The sequence below is a fragment of the Mus caroli genome, chromosome 11 (assembly GCF_900094665.2).
Source record: "Mus caroli chromosome 11, CAROLI_EIJ_v1.1, whole genome shotgun sequence".
Classification (NCBI taxonomy): Eukaryota; Metazoa; Chordata; class Mammalia; order Rodentia; family Muridae; genus Mus; species Mus caroli.
In genome coordinates this window covers 45,756,580-45,771,981 of record NC_034580.1, presented here as the reverse complement: position 1 = coordinate 45,771,981, position 15,402 = coordinate 45,756,580, and the positions used below count along the sequence as shown (strand labels likewise).

The window sequence follows — 15,402 nt, the reverse complement described above, 5'->3', positions numbered from 1 at the left end:
GTTTTGTAGTCGAGCTAAGGGATCCGAACCTGATTGCACGTTGAGAAGGGTTGGTAGCTCATCTTGCAGCAAACTCAGAAATACAGTTGCATACAGATGCTGGTTATATTCCCGGCGTGGCTCCAAGTTCTCTCTGAGGAACTTGAGAAAGGGACACCTTCACTGCAGCCCCTGCACTTGACGAAACTGTGGAGGGTGACTTATGTGAATGATTTCTTCTCCCGGAAACCCGCCCCCCACACTATCCCATCCGAAACAGCCCCCCCCCCCCCCCCCCACAGAGAGAGAGAGAGAGAGAGAGAGAGAGAGAGAGAGTGAGAGAGAGAGATCTGGCCTGTTTAACTCCCCTTCCCTTTCAGGAGAAAGTCACCTCTTTGCCTCCTCCTTCCTTCTAGTTGGGATAGAGCTGTCCCAGGAGGAAAGGCTGTCTTAAGACGCCAAAGCATAGCTGCAGGGGAAGGGACAGAGAATGGGTAGAGTTTGAGAACTGGGCCCCCGCAAGCTTTCTGCAGGGAAAAGCCAAAGCCACACAAAACGGGAAGGCATGCAGGATCTGACTACAGGAAAGATGCGAAGGAGAACTGGCATGGGGAGAAGTCACTTTACAGATTGGGTGAGGACAGCTACCTTTAGAGGGAGTATGAACTGGGAGCAAACACAAAGTGAGCCAGGATGTGAATGGTGAGGCACATCCCTGTGAGCTTTGACCCGGCCCTCTCATCACAGGAGTACAGATGCGTCTAGCCAGAGAACCCCCGCAGTTGTAACCTCCTCCCCTGCCTCCTCCCTGCTCAATGCTCCTCAGCTCACCAGAGAAAAGAAATGGCTGTCAGCCAGTTCCCGGTCCTGGTCCAGGTGAGTCACCACTGTCCAGTGTTGTCCCTCTGTACCCCCAGTTGTGTCCTTGACTTCATTCATTGCTCTAACCAGAAGCTTCCTTTCCAGCCGTCCCTAAAGACCCCAGCTGCTCCCTCCCACCACACATCTCCTCCTAGTGAGCTTTAGAGCTTTCTGTAAGGCATGAAAGTGGCACATCTGGGCAGGATTCTAGGTTAGTATAAAATGAAAACCTTTCTACTTGTGTTAGCCAGTAAGATGGTGGTCCAAAATGGTAAAGGCAGGAACTGACATAGGATCTAAAAGAAGGAATTTGAAATGTTTCCCGTGAACATGGGGTGTCCTAGACGCCACGTAGTTATTGATGTCTTTTAAAGATAACGTGTAACTTTTGTTTAAGAAGAATATATAAGTGGTACAAAAATAATTGAAGAACTCTACTTCTATAGGCTAGGGGGCTAGTTTTGTGGTAGAATACTTGGTTGGCATGCATAGGGTTCTAAGTTCAGTCTCCAGCACCACACACACACTCTCACAAAGCTGGCACATATACACACACAAAGCTGGGTATGGTGGCTTACACCGAATTCATAATACTTGGCAGACTGCAGCAAGATTGAAAATTGAGGCTAACCTGGGCTACATGGAGAGCCTGTCTACAAAGAGCTCAGATCTAAAAGGCATTCTGAGTGGTACCAGTCTCTTTAGGTAAAACCTGTTCTAATTCCTTTTCTTTTAAGTCTTTAACTATCTGGGACAGGGATTTATGGGAGGTCAGAAGCTGGAAGAACCACCAACCAGTTCCAGCTTGCTGACTGCTCATTCTCTTCTTGAGTTTGGTAATCAAAGAGCTTTATTTAGAGGTTGAAAGTTCAAGATTGGGCAGCCCCAGGTTGCAAGGGCTCTAGGCTGCATCATATGTAGCCGATGGCACCACATGACAGGACCGAGAAAGGTGTGGGGAGTTTTGCATGGTGAGAGGAAATGAGAGAGGTCCAAGGTGCTAAATTCACTTTATAACAATGTGCTGCTCTTAATAGCCACTGCAATCCAGAGAGACCTGCCCCATTCCTCCCAATCCTACAAGATGTGCATTGAACCCTTTAGGGAATGGAGCTCCAGGAGACTACTCATGCCCCATATAAGCCCCACCTCTTCAAGGTGTCCCACTTCCCAACACATTCACACAGGCACTTGGACCTTGGAGGGATAAGCTATATCAGGCATGGCAGTTAAACACTATTGTGTTGTTCGCATGCTGCTGTAATTTGGCTGCCATCAGGCAGAAGCGCTTAGGGATAGACAATGTATCAGCTTCATTAGCTGTGTCAGAAACCAGAGATGAGCAATGGTTCTTAGTAAATCTACTCATGGCTTCACCTCCAGCAAGTGTTTCTTGGCTCCTTGCTGTGCACCAAGGGTTTGGGTACATGTAACAAACTTAACTAAGCTATCTTAAGCTAAAGCAGGCATTTATCAGAAACACATTACAGAGATACAACAGACTTTGGCTATGGAAATGGAGTCTAGAATATGCTTAGAGTCCCTCCACTTAGATCCTTTGCTTTCTTTTCTGGACTTCCATTATTTGGACCTTCTTCAGTGCACACTACCTCCCTGGCTTCTTAGCTCAGAAGACCACACTGTGCAAGGTGCTGTTTTCCATGCTATATTCCAGGTTTCTTAGAGAGACTCTTTCTGTCCTTGGTCAGAATTTCCAAGGAAGGGATGAGTTGTAATCAAAGAAGACATAGATGGTGTCACAATACAGAAGGATTATTTCCATAGTGTGTGTGCGCGTGCGTGTGTGTGTGTACATTCACACGTGTGTTTGGGTGAGCAGATGAGAAGGAAAGCTTACTGAAAACAGTGAGCATATGCCATAGAAGGACTCTGCCCATTCTGAGAAGTGCGTCATGGAGCTGTTTGGTGTTCATGTGAACACACAGAGGGCATTTCTGAAAACCAGATAGTCTGGGTGAGCCATTCAGCCTGGCCTCCTAATTAATCCAGGGATGCAGAAACACAAAACAGGTGAGGCTGCTGCTGGTGAAACGTGACATAATATTCCACAGGAAAGATTACTTGAGTGTATGGGAGTGTATGCTAAAATAATGATTTAAAAAGAGGACATTAGGTGTATCAGTATGGTTTGCTGTCATTATAAAGTGTTAGCCCTGTACAGTATTGTGTGCTGTATGCTTTTACACTTCTGCCAGTGCCCTTTGTTTATCTACACCACCATGAGTAAGAACATAGCAATATGTGTTGGGCTGAGACGTTACACAGCTACATTAGGGCTGTGGAGAGACTGGGAGATGTGGGCCCAGTGAACAACTGCACAGTCTTTAATAACGACTTCTCTACAATTGGTGCCAAAGTTGGAGACAAAGTTTGTCTGCAGCACAAGGCTCAGCCACTAGGAGATGCTGAGGACATGTAGCTTGTCCCTGAACACCAGCCTCCTGCAGGAGACCTGTAAGATGATCCAAGAGAGCTGTGGAGACAGCCAGCCTGAGCTTTTCTGTGGTATGCCCAGGTTGGTAAGGAAGTGTTCTGTGTCACAGGACTTGGTGACCTTCAAGGATGTGGCCGTGCTTTTCACCCAGGAGGAGTGGGGTCGGCTGAGCTCTGCCCAGAGGGCCTTGTATCGGGATGTGATGCTAGAGAACTACAGTAACCTGGTCTCACTGGGTAAGCTGGGGCTCAGTGTCACCTGTGGGGGACTTGCTGGGGTCCCTGAGGTAAGCTGGACAGCATGGGGCTCAGCGTCACCTTTCCAGGACTGATTGGGGCCCCTGAACAACAGGTTAGGTTGGAATTGGGCTCGCTCATGATCCTGCCTTCACTCCTAATGTATATCTATTCCCTTGGTGTCCCCAGAGCTGTGTTGAAGTTTGGAGATGTGTCACAAGTGAAAGGGGTGTGGGAACAGGCTCTCTGTGTCAGGTCCCAAGCCGTCTTGTCCCTTGCAAACACGCTATGCTACCTCTCTAATCCCCATTTCTAGAATATTCTGGGGACCAGCTCTTATCTTTACAATGACTTTTATCACAGGATGAACAGATTACGTCATGGTTTTCTTTCTCCTTCACTAGCAGGTCTCTTAGGATCCCGACCAGATATGTTCTTTCCCCTGGAGGAAGTGGAAGAATGTGTGTCAGAGGAGGCTCCTGAGGGCTTTGTTCTGGGTAAGGGCCATGCATGTGGGAGACATTGGAAGGAGCCCAGTTGGTGGGTGCAGTTGCATGAAGTCTCAGCAAATGTGGCATGCCTGGGTCACATGGTCCCAGCAAGCATATCCAAACTGGCATTCTGTATGGAAGTCTGTCCATGTCTGAGCCCTTCCTTCTTTCCTTGTTTCCCATAAATTAGTGGTCTGTGGCCGGAGAGGTGGCTCCACTGTTAAGAACACTCACCCTCTTCCAAAGGATCCAGCTTCCGTGCCTAGGTCCCACATCAGGCAGCTCAGAATTGTCTGTGACTCCATCTCCAGGGGATCCTGCATCCTCATTTGGCTTCCACAGGCACACTGCACACATGTTCATATATATAAATAAAAATGAATTTTTAAAAATTAGCAGTCTAGGTCCTGGAGAGATGGTTTTGCAGTTAAGAGCACTGACTGCACTCCCAGAGGTCCTGAGTTCATTTCCCAGCAAGGACATGGTGGCTCACAACCATCTGTAATGGGATCTGATGCTCTCTTCTGGTGTGTCTGAAGGAATGGCTGTGTACTCCCATACATAAAATAAATAAACAAATCTTTAAAAATATCTGCCCCGCAGAAAATTAGCAGTCTGCTTGCCGCACTCCTGTGTTGGAGTGGCCTATTCTAAATCCAACACACAGGAGCTGCCTGCACGTCCCCATTGAGGGGCCTCTCTGATGTTCTGCACATACCCATCTTGAGGGGCCTCTCTGGTGTTCTGGAAACAGTTCTGCACTTGCTGAAGTTCCTTTCTTTCTAGTGAAGCAAACATCCATGTCCTCCCATCCTTGTTCTTTAGCCACATGGAGGTATAGTCACCCAAGTTTAACTGTCCTCCTGTGCCAGGCTCGGTCCTTGTTACAGGTGCCAGAAGGGCCAGGATTATCATATTCTTTGCTGCACTGCTCACACGTAGAGCAGCGTGTGCCTGCTAGTGAGACTTGCTGCCTGGAAATGGGGAGAACGTGACAGCTCAGTGGCTGTTGCTTGTCCTGTGGTATCCCCTGGGGCTTCTGACTCAAAGATGGGGATATGCCACCATACTTGACCTGTAAAGTATCTGTTAAGACCTCTTACTATTTTTTTTCCACTGTAATCTAGTGAAATTTGGCAAAGGTTTCTATTTTATAGTTAACATCTAACCACCTCAAATGTCTAGGACTCAATGTTTGATGGAATTTAACTATAACTCAAAATTTCAGTTATTTACAAAAGTATTTAACTTACCACTGATGAAGCTCAGTGGTAGAGCTTGCTTGGTGTCCTAGGTTCAGTCCCCAGTACAGGGAAATAAAGAAAACCTTTAACTCACTCCTATAGAATATTCTGTAGATTTGATCTTTGACAACCAAATGCCATAACTCACTGAGCTATCTTACCAGCCCAAAATCTCCAACGTTTTAAGTACTGACAGACCACCACACCTGACTTCAGGTGACAGGTCACAACCAAAATTCAGACACTGAAACTCTCCTATATAATTAATTACCTTTGGTTTGTGAATAAGATATACACAATCATAAGGGGTGAGTCATATTTAATCTTGGGTCCCATCCTGAAAACATGGCATTATGCAAGTGCACACGGTTCCTAGGCATTTCAGTCAAGGGCTGCTCAGATCTTTCAGATTAGCATTTTCTCATCATGGTGCCTCTTACTCTTGGCTTAGCATAGACCGTTGGTTTTAATTAGCACACACAGCACTAGGTTTCACTACAGTATTTTCAAACAAGATTTGTTTTGTTGATTCCCATGTTCTTCTCCTCCACCCGTCTGATCGCCCCATACCCACCTCCCCACTCCCACCTCTCTTTCACGTTTATATTGCATTATGTCCTCTTGCCCGCTCCTTCTCAGCCATCTTTCACCCTCTTGTGGTCTCCCTTCTTGCTTATTCATAGCCTATACCAGCACTCACATACAACACAAAGAAACGTGACAATCTGGGACGTAATGGGCGAGAGCATGTAACATTGCGTGGTTGGTTAGTTGATCTTTCAAGACAGGGTTTCTCTTTGCAGCCCAGGCTGTCCTGGAACTCTGTAGACCAGGTTGGCCTCAAACTCAGAGACTGGCCTGCCTCAGCCTCCTCCTAAGTACTGGAATTTAAGGTTTGTACCACCACTGCTCTGTAATTTTTCTGAGTCTGGGTTGCCTCCACTTATATAATACTTTCCCTCTTCTTCTTGTAGTAAAAAGTATTTAATATCCTGAGCTCAGAGCTCCTACCCCACCTTTAGTTATTGAGTTCCCAGATAGAATACACACACATCACCTTTATACCTATGACAAACCCTAAACAGCACAATAGCTGGGCAGCTGCTTACCCTCCATGCTATTAGCATCTACTTTCCTATCAAGAACCCCGAGATATTACTTACTATTAACTATATTCCATTTGGACTGCTCTTAACTCAATTGGCCAGCCCGCACGGCCATGTTTTGATGGCTCAGCTAACCCTTGGCGGCTTCTCCTCAGCTAACCCATGGTGGCTTCTCCTCAGCTAACCCATGGNGGCTTCTCCTCAGCTAACCCATGGTGGCTTCTCCTCAGCTAACCCATGGCGGCTTCTCCTCAGCTAACCCATGGCGGCTTCTCCTCCTCCCTTTCCTGTATCCTCCTCTTCGTTGTCCCAAGCCCAGGAAACCTAAACCTCCACCTATGTCTCTTCTACCCAGCGGTTGGCAACTTTATTTACCAACCACAATTAACTGCGGGCAAGGCCACTCAGTGTCTTCCTCTCTCTAGGGCAACTACTCTTGGGGACACCCAAACTAGCGTTAGAATACAAGGAGCACTAGGCCATCCCACTACACCTTCCATTTTGCTGAAACTTGCATGGTTTCATAACATTCACTCTGTGTATTTCCCACGTTTTCATTATCATTACCTATGAACGGACATCTCGACCGGTTCCATTTTCTTACTATTGCAAATTAAGCACCAGTAAACACAGATGGGCTATGGCAGGACGCAGAGGGCTAGGGGATCTGTTCAGGCATGAGATAGCGCTGTCATATGGTAATTCTATATTTAATTTTTTTGAGAGATCCTCACTGATTTCCACAAGGCTGTGCTTTGCGCTCCCAGCAGCAGCCAATAAGGCTTTCTCTGTGCCCAACTCCTTGCCAGCACTCATTCTTAGACAGTTATTTTTACTCACAGAAAGAAAAACATCATGCTAGATGGCTTTGCGTTTTACATTTTCTGTCCTCTGGGCCATGAGCTGACAGAGAGAGCTGGCAATGAAGTGACACACAGGGTGGTCTGGGCGAGAGACATTTATGCTTGCTGACACGTTTAACCCCTAATGTCCCACAGAGCAAGAATAATGGGTGCCCTCTGCAGCTACCCAGTGAAGACAATGAATTTGCACTGGTGCGGCTCTTGGATGGAAGGTTGGAATTAGCACAGAGCCAACTGAGCCCAAAGCTGATGCGTCCCATATCACTTTTAATCAGGCAGAATCCAATGGATAATGACCAGACTTCCCATCTCAAGTCGCTGCTGGTCACTTTTATACCCTCCTCTTCCTGTATTCATCCGTTAGGTCTCTGCATCTCATACTTTTTAGCTTCCTACTCTCTTTCTTGGTCTGTGAATGTATGTGTGTGTGTGCAAGTGCACACGTCTACAGAGGCTGGAGGATGTCTTATTGCCTTGAGATAGACTTCCTCACTGAACCCAAGCCTGCTGTTTTTCAGCTATGCAGGTGGCCAGCAAGCCCCAGTGATTTTCCTGTCCCTCTCCCCTTCCTCCTCAGTGCTGGAGTCTCGGCAGCTGTGGCCACACTCAGCTTTTACATGGGGCTAGGAATCTGAACTTGGGTTCACAAACATCTACAGCAATCACTCTTACATACTGAGCCACCATCCCTACCCCCATTTATCATTTTAATTGTGTATTATATCCTCTTCTCCTCCCTCTTTGTTGCATTTTTTTGTCTTAAATTTACTGGGGAATTTTCTAGAGCTGATATATTGGTCTTCCACGTTGCAATTTTATTTTTTCACTTAGCACTATCATTTCTTTTTTTTTAATCCTTAAAATATATTCATTTTGAATATTGTACACTGACTATAAAAATAACATAATTTTTGAAGTTTTATGTGCTAAAATTATGTGTTCCTTTGCCTGAAAAAAAGTCTTACTTTTACTCTCCAGTATTGGAAATTGAACCCAGAGCCTCATGCATGCTGGGTAAGCACTCTGTCACTAAGCTGTGTACCCAGTCCTAAGGAGTTCAAACAGTGGTAAAGACGCAGTACTCATATCCTACCACCCAGCTTAAGATATGAGAATAAGAAATGGAGTCCAGTGTGGCTTCTCACCACTCTTCCTCCTAGTATACCAGAAAGCCTCTAGCTCGGTATTAAATATTTATTATTATCATTGTTGTTATTATTATTGTGATGATGATGATTAATAGTGGTGGTAATAGTTTGTTTTTTTAAGACAGGGTTTATCTATGTAGCCTGGCTGTCCTGGAACTTTCTCTGTAGATGATGCTAGCCTTGAACTCCTGTCCCTGTCTCTTCCTCCAATAATAATATGTGCCACCACGCCTGGCTTTGTTTTACATTATTTTAATTGTGCATAGTGTTTGGGGTGGAGGGCAGATTGCGTATGTGTGTGCAGTGCTCCCAGCGACCAAAAGAGGGCGTCAGATTCCCTTGAAGCTAGAGTTAACAAGCAGTTGTAAGTCACCCCAACACACACAACCCCTACCGCTGTCGCCACCACCATCATCAAGGCTACTAGAAACAAAACTTAGGTCCCCTGGATGTGGACCCATCTCTTTAGCCCACTAGGTTTGTTTTCTGCCAAATGTCCTGGGTTTCTTTTCTGAATCACATTTTCTTGCTGTGGCAAGATACCCGAGAGGTGTGGTTCAGAAGGAGGTAAGACTTATTCAGGCTCAGTTTTAGAGTCTGCAGTCCATGGTGAGCTGACTCCATTGCTTTTGGCCCTACAGCAAGACAGAAACACCATAGGAGGTAGGGGAGGAGAGCCCCTGCTTTCATGGTGGCCTGGAAGCTAAGAGACAAAACAAGAAGGGATCAGGAACAAGATGCACCTTTCAAAGACAAACTCCCAGGAACATGCTTCCTCCAACCAAGCCCTTTTGCCAATAGCTCATTCTACTGGGACTTCAAATTAATAAGGTTTTTTAGTTGGGGTTTCATTGCTACGTGACCACAGCAATTCTTATAAAGGAAAACATTTAATTTGGAGTTGGCTTACAGTTTCAGAGGTTTAGTCCATTATCTTCATGGCAGGAAGCCTGGTGGCATGCAGGCACTCACAGTGCTGGAGGATCAGAGTTCTACATCTAGATCCACAGGCAGCAGACGTTAACTGCGTGCCACACTGGGCATGGCTTGAGCATAGGAAACATCAAAGCCTGCTCCCACAGAGACACACTTCCTCCAACAAATCCACACCTACTCCAACAAGGCCACACCTTCTAATAGTGCCACTCCCTGTGGGCCTAGCATTCAAACACGTGAGTCTATGGGGGGTGGCCACTCCTTGTCAAACCATCACATAAGATTAAGACTTGGGGATGAGAGGCTCAGAGTGCAAATTCTTGCTGCACAAACATGAAGACCTCAGATCTGTACTTCTTAGGTAAAGCTGGACATGGCAGCACACATCTATAACCCTAGCATTGGAGGGCAGCGGTGGAAAGATGCCAGGGAGCACCCAGGGAGCACTCCAGCCAGTCTATTAAAACAGCAAACTCCTTGGAGTGTGAGTCTAGCCATTGTTATTGCCATACTGTCTCATTATCTTACAAGTCGTTATGCAATCTTCCCTGATGCCGCTTTAGCACATGAGACACTATATACTCTAAGCCAGAGAAACACAAAGAGTACCTCCCGTGAACACTACTGAAAACTGGCATAGATAACAGGGTCTTTCATGCTTCACTTGTCTTGCTAAAGGCATATCGGGTTTTTTAATTCTTGCTTTATAATCTCTTGGTACCTTGTTTTCTGTATTATTTCCCTCTTTGTTGGATTTAGTTTTCTCTTTTACTAATCTCTTCAGACTAATAGTCAATATCTATATATCTACTATATTTGAAGGCTTTAGCTGTCCTGTGATCTCGTTTATATCTGTATTTATAGCACCATTCAGTTCAGAAGACTTCTAATTGGTGTCGTGATTTCTCCTTTGATGTGTCAGTAATGCAGAAATGCATCACTTTCTCTTCCTCAGATGCCGCAGATGAACCTCACTTGGGTCCTCGATCTACGTGTGAAACTCTGGTTCCAGTTACAGGTGGGCAAAGAGTTGGCAAGAAGGGGGTGACAGACAGACACGGACACAAGGAAGTGTGCTGAATCTGAATGTATTTTGTCTCAAAATGAGCATCAGTTTTGTATAATACAGAAAACAAAGGAGTAGGGTATCACAGCAGGCAAGGTACATCGGAAGTATCTGACACAAAACAGGAATGCCTACAAAGGACTGGCAGGAACCAACTGGGATAAAATTCAATGTTAACAACTGGGATCAAAAGCAGCCCTACTTAAGGTCAGCTTAGTCTTAGAAGTCAGCCCTTGCCATAGTTCCAATTCTAGTCCATTGTATAGTCTACCTTCCCCCTAGGCCATTGTAAATTCCTGTGTATGGGTGTAACTCAGCCATCTATAGTTCTAAGTATCTACTCTGGTTCCTCCTTAGACCACAACCTTCCTTCTTCCTAGATAATGGTAAATTCCTGCATATGGGAGTAACTTGGCTATTATTCTAAGTGATTGTGTGGGGGAACTTTCTACTAAGTAATGTAGTCTGCCATACCCGACTCTAATGAAAATCCTAAGTATACTTTGCTAAACTTGCCCTGAGATTTCTAACTCTATGTAGTAGATAGTAATGCCTGATTTCTTTCACTATCTCTCTTACAATACTAGAGGCAATTCTGAATGTCACTGAATAGGCAACATTCTTACTGAATTCAAAGCCCATAGTTGGCTCAAGGACTGCCTAGGACTGGTGAGGAATCTGACTTAGCTATATGTCAAAATCAATCCTTAGAGGCACTTATAATAAATCAATATTAAGGGAAAGCATACCAATCCATTTACCAACTAAAGCAAGGACAGATTTAGAGCATTCGTTATTACAGGATGTCACAGTTCCAGGAGACTAAGTTTCCATGAACTTTTCGCCTCGGGATCAAGTCCAGGCTTTTCGGCCTGTCACAAGGGTCACTACTGGAGTAGATGTAGCACTCAGATATTGGCTTTGAACGTTTGGATGTTCATTCTCCCTGTACACATAGGTGGAGATGTTCCTGTTACGTGCCAGGAGAGTTACCCCTTTGACAGAAATCCATTTACTCTAATGCTGTGGGGTTTGTCTGATACTATCATAAGCACCATCTTCCTTTAAATTTTAAATCTTTTCTATTCTTTTATGTTTACTATTTCAGTGTCTGTGTTTTCCCATGTCTTTGCTAATGGCCTGTAGCTGGGCCCTGTCTGTTTAGATTAGCCACACGCACTCTGTGTGGGGTTGGTCTCTGCACTCCTGTTCCTACTGTTCATTCACCCACTTTAAATCCCCTGTTATCTTTCTTCCCTTCTCTTGGATTGTTTTTGATTTTTCCACAGTCGTCCTGTGTAAGCTCGTTGATTTATAGTCTTTAGACTTTTAGTGGAACTGTACTGGCACTTTCCATATGTCCTTTGGCTTTCAGTCATTCTTCTCTGATGTGCCTAGATGGACTTTAGATTTGACCATGTTCAGTTACAGTAAGGGTGTATCTCCCACGCTCATGATTTAAACCTTAAAATGTACCTGTTTGCTTTTCCCCATTATTTGTTCTTTCCCTGAGCCCTTTCTCCCTCTCTCTCCCTTGCCACTCTCCATGTATTCCTGGCTGGCCCCTTCTCCTCCTCCTCCTTCTCTTCCTCCTCCTCCTCTTCTTCGACCTCCTCTTCTTCTTCCTCCTCCTCCTCCACTTCCTCTTCTTCCTCTCTTTCTCCCTCACCCCTCTCTATCTCTCTCTCATTTTCTCTATCTCTACTTCCTTCTCAACTCCCCTTCCTATGCCCTACATAAACTCTATTCTACACTGTACCCATCTTATGACTGGCACCTCACGGGGAAGGGATGCCTCAGTATGGGCTGCCGAGGCAACCCACCCACCTCACCATACCACACTCTACAAAACATATCTTGGCTTTCTTTTTATAAAACATGACATCCTCCCTTTTAGTCCATCACCTATCAGAGACAGTAGAAAGGAAAGGATAATAAAACAAAGAAGGATGAAAACCTGTTTGGAAAGAACCCTTTGGAGTGAGTCAAATCTGCATTGTCAGGTTATCAGCAGCTTAGTTCACACAAGTCAGCAGCAGTAGCTCAATCCACTCACAAACATCATTCATGAATCAGCAACGGCAGTTTGATCCAGAAGAAAATGTGAGGCTCTGACAATGGGCTCAAGTCCATCAAAGTGGTAAGAAGCCACCAGAACATCACTAGATGTTCTTTGGTGCATAGTAGAGAGCTACTAAGTCATGAGAAACACTGGTCAGCAGAGTGGCAAGGTGAACCAATGGCACACAGCACCATCCACTGTCTGGTGGATTGTATTCATACCCTTTCCAAACACCACATCTTCTCTCAAGCATCTGCTCCAGCACAACATCACATGCCCTTTTTCCAGGCAGCTTCCAGAAAAACACCACATGTCTGTTCTCAGCAGAACATCCTCTCACGTGGCTGCTTCAGCAAAAACATCCTCTCATAAGACAGATTCCAGAAAAACATCACATGACACAACTGAGTCTCAAAAAAAAAAACAAAAACAAAAACAAAATTTCCAATTCATTTTTTTGATTAATTTTTTTCATACAATATATTTTGATCATGGTTTTACTTTCTTCCCCCTAGATCCTCTCCATCTAGAGATAATTTTTGAGACAGAATCTCTTTCTTAAAAGATTTAATTTTTTGTATGTGTGTGCACATGTGTGTGTGTGTGTGTGTGTGTGTGTGTGCCTGTGCGAGTGTGTGCTTGTTCACCTATGTGTATGTCTATGTACCTACCACATGCACACTTGGTGCATGCAAAGCCAGAAGTGGGCATTGAATGCCCTGGAACTGGAGTAATAGACAGATGTTAGCCACTGTGTGAGTGTTGGGAATTGAACCTCAATCTTGTAAAAGAGCAGCTAATGCTCTTAACCACTAAGCCAGCTCTTCGGCCCCCAAAACTTACTCTTTAACCCAGGTTAGCCTCAAACTCATGGTGGTCCTTCTGCCTCAGCCTTTCACATGTTGGGATTACAAGCATGAGTCAGCTTTTGTGGTCTATATTGGATATTTTTGAGCTTTGAAAGTCAGATAAAATCTCTTTAGTCACAGACAAAGTAACTGTTCTCAGAATTCCAAGCCAGGTCTTCTGAAATTGGGCTCTCAACACTTCTGCCTCATCATAGCTTCAGCCTCTACCATCCTCCTGCGGTCATTTCTCTGGCTATTTCCCTTCACATTACCACTTTAAGTCTCTAGCTACCATTTCTTTGTTAGCATTGCTAATGTCTTTTCATTTATTCCGTCAAGCTATTTCACCAGAGTAAAAGTGACATTTCTGTTTTCAATATCTTTCAGGGGAAATTACAATGGCCACGAGTAAGAAATTCCTCAAGGCAGATATCCCTGAAAAAGAGTCGGATCGATGGATAACAAAGGAAAGAGCATGTGCTAACTTGTTAGATTGGCAGTGCCAGGAAGGTCAGGAGGTGAAGTTGCAGCAAGTGGTCCTCACCCAGCAGAACACTCCATCAAAACTGGGTGAGCAGAGCGTCAGAGCAGAGGGCTCATCGCCCATTCAAAGTCAGAGGTCTCAAGCAAGCAAAACAGCTTTTGAATGCAGCGAATGCGGGAAAGCCTTCTCTAAGAGTTCCACCCTTAAGAAGCATCAGAAACGTCATACCGAAAAACTCAACCCAAGTCAGAAATCACCAATGAAAGAGAAGCGGTACGAGTGCCGAGAATGTGGGAAAGCCTTCCACCAGAGTACACACCTCATCCATCACCAAAGAGTCCACACTGGCGAGAAACCATACCAGTGTAAGGACTGTGGCAAGGCCTTCTCAGTGAGCTCTTCCCTTACCTACCACCAGAAAATCCATACCGGAGAAAAGCCCTTTGAATGTAATGTTTGTGGAAAGGCCTTTATCCGGAACATACATCTTTCCCACCATCATAGGATGCACACTGGAGAGAAACCTTTCCAATGCCACCTTTGTGACAAAGCTTTCGTTTGCAGAGCACATCTTACCAAACACCAACACATCCACAGCGGCAAGAAGCCCTATAAATGTAACGAGTGTGGCAAGGCCTTCAATCAGAGTACAAGTTTCCTGCAGCATCAGAGGATCCACACTGGAGAGAAACCCTTTGAATGCAACGAGTGTGGCAAGGCCTTCAGGGTGAACTCTTCCCTTACTGAGCACCAGAGAATCCACACTGGGGAGAAACCTTATCAATGTATCGAATGTGGCAAAGCATTCAGAGATAACTCATCCTTTGCGCGCCATCGGAAAATTCACACTGGAGAGAAACCTTACAGATGTGGCTTGTGTGAGAAGGCTTTCAGGGACCAGTCAGCCCTAGCACAGCATCAGAGAACTCACACCGGGGAAAAGCCTTACACGTGTAACATATGTGAGAAAGCCTTCAGTGACCATTCGGCCCTTACCCAACATAAGAGAATTCACACGAGAGAAAAACCGTACAAATGTAAAACCTGTGGGAAAGCTTTTATCCGAAGCACACACCTCATTCAACACCAGAGGATTCACACGGGAGAGAAACCGTACAAATGTAACACATGCGGGAAAGCCTTCAACCAGACTGCAAACCTCATTCAGCACCAGAGGCATCACACTGGAGGAAAGTGATAGGGAGCCAGTTAATAAGTGCTGAGGGGATGATGTCGTTAATTATTGAATAGAAGAGAGTACCTAATCACACTGAGGTCTTTTATCATCATGGTTGTAGTTACTGGGAGCCAGGTTGCATAATGCTAAGGGTCTTGAGAATCTTATGAATGGTGAACACACCTTACTCTTCAGTCTGCCACAGTTGGATAGCAGTGCCTTTTTATTGGCCTGAATTACTGACTATTAGAACCAAAATGAAAGTTCATTAAAAGCATAAATGTCAGTTTATCAAATTTACAATTTGTTTCTTTTTGTTTGTTTGTTTGTTTGTTTGTTTGTTTGTTTGTTGAGACAAGGTTTCTCTGTGTAGCCCTGGCTGTCCTGGAACTCACTCTGTAGACCAGGCTGGCCTCGAACTCAGAAATCCGCCTGCCTCTGCCTCC

General features: G+C 45.1%; 1 protein-coding gene across 2 annotated transcripts in view; it reads left to right on the top strand.

Annotated features, from left to right (window-relative positions):
• Positions 1-15,402, top strand: part of Znf879 (zinc finger protein 879) — a 74,407-nt gene that overhangs the window by 315 nt on the left and 58,690 nt on the right. Inside the window, exons 2-6 of one of the 2 annotated variants that reach the window (XM_029483372.1) lie at positions 727-855; positions 3,405-3,531; positions 3,936-4,028; positions 10,275-10,337; positions 13,683-14,955. In XM_029483372.1, the coding sequence (XP_029339232.1) occupies positions 823-855; positions 3,405-3,531; positions 3,936-4,028; positions 10,275-10,337; positions 13,683-14,955 (1,589 nt within the window). In that variant the 5' untranslated portion in view covers positions 727-822. Of the gene's footprint in view, positions 1-726; positions 856-3,404; positions 3,532-3,935; positions 4,029-10,274; positions 10,338-13,682; positions 15,171-15,402 lie in introns of those variants that run through there. The other variant, XM_029483371.1, reaches the window with a different exon arrangement.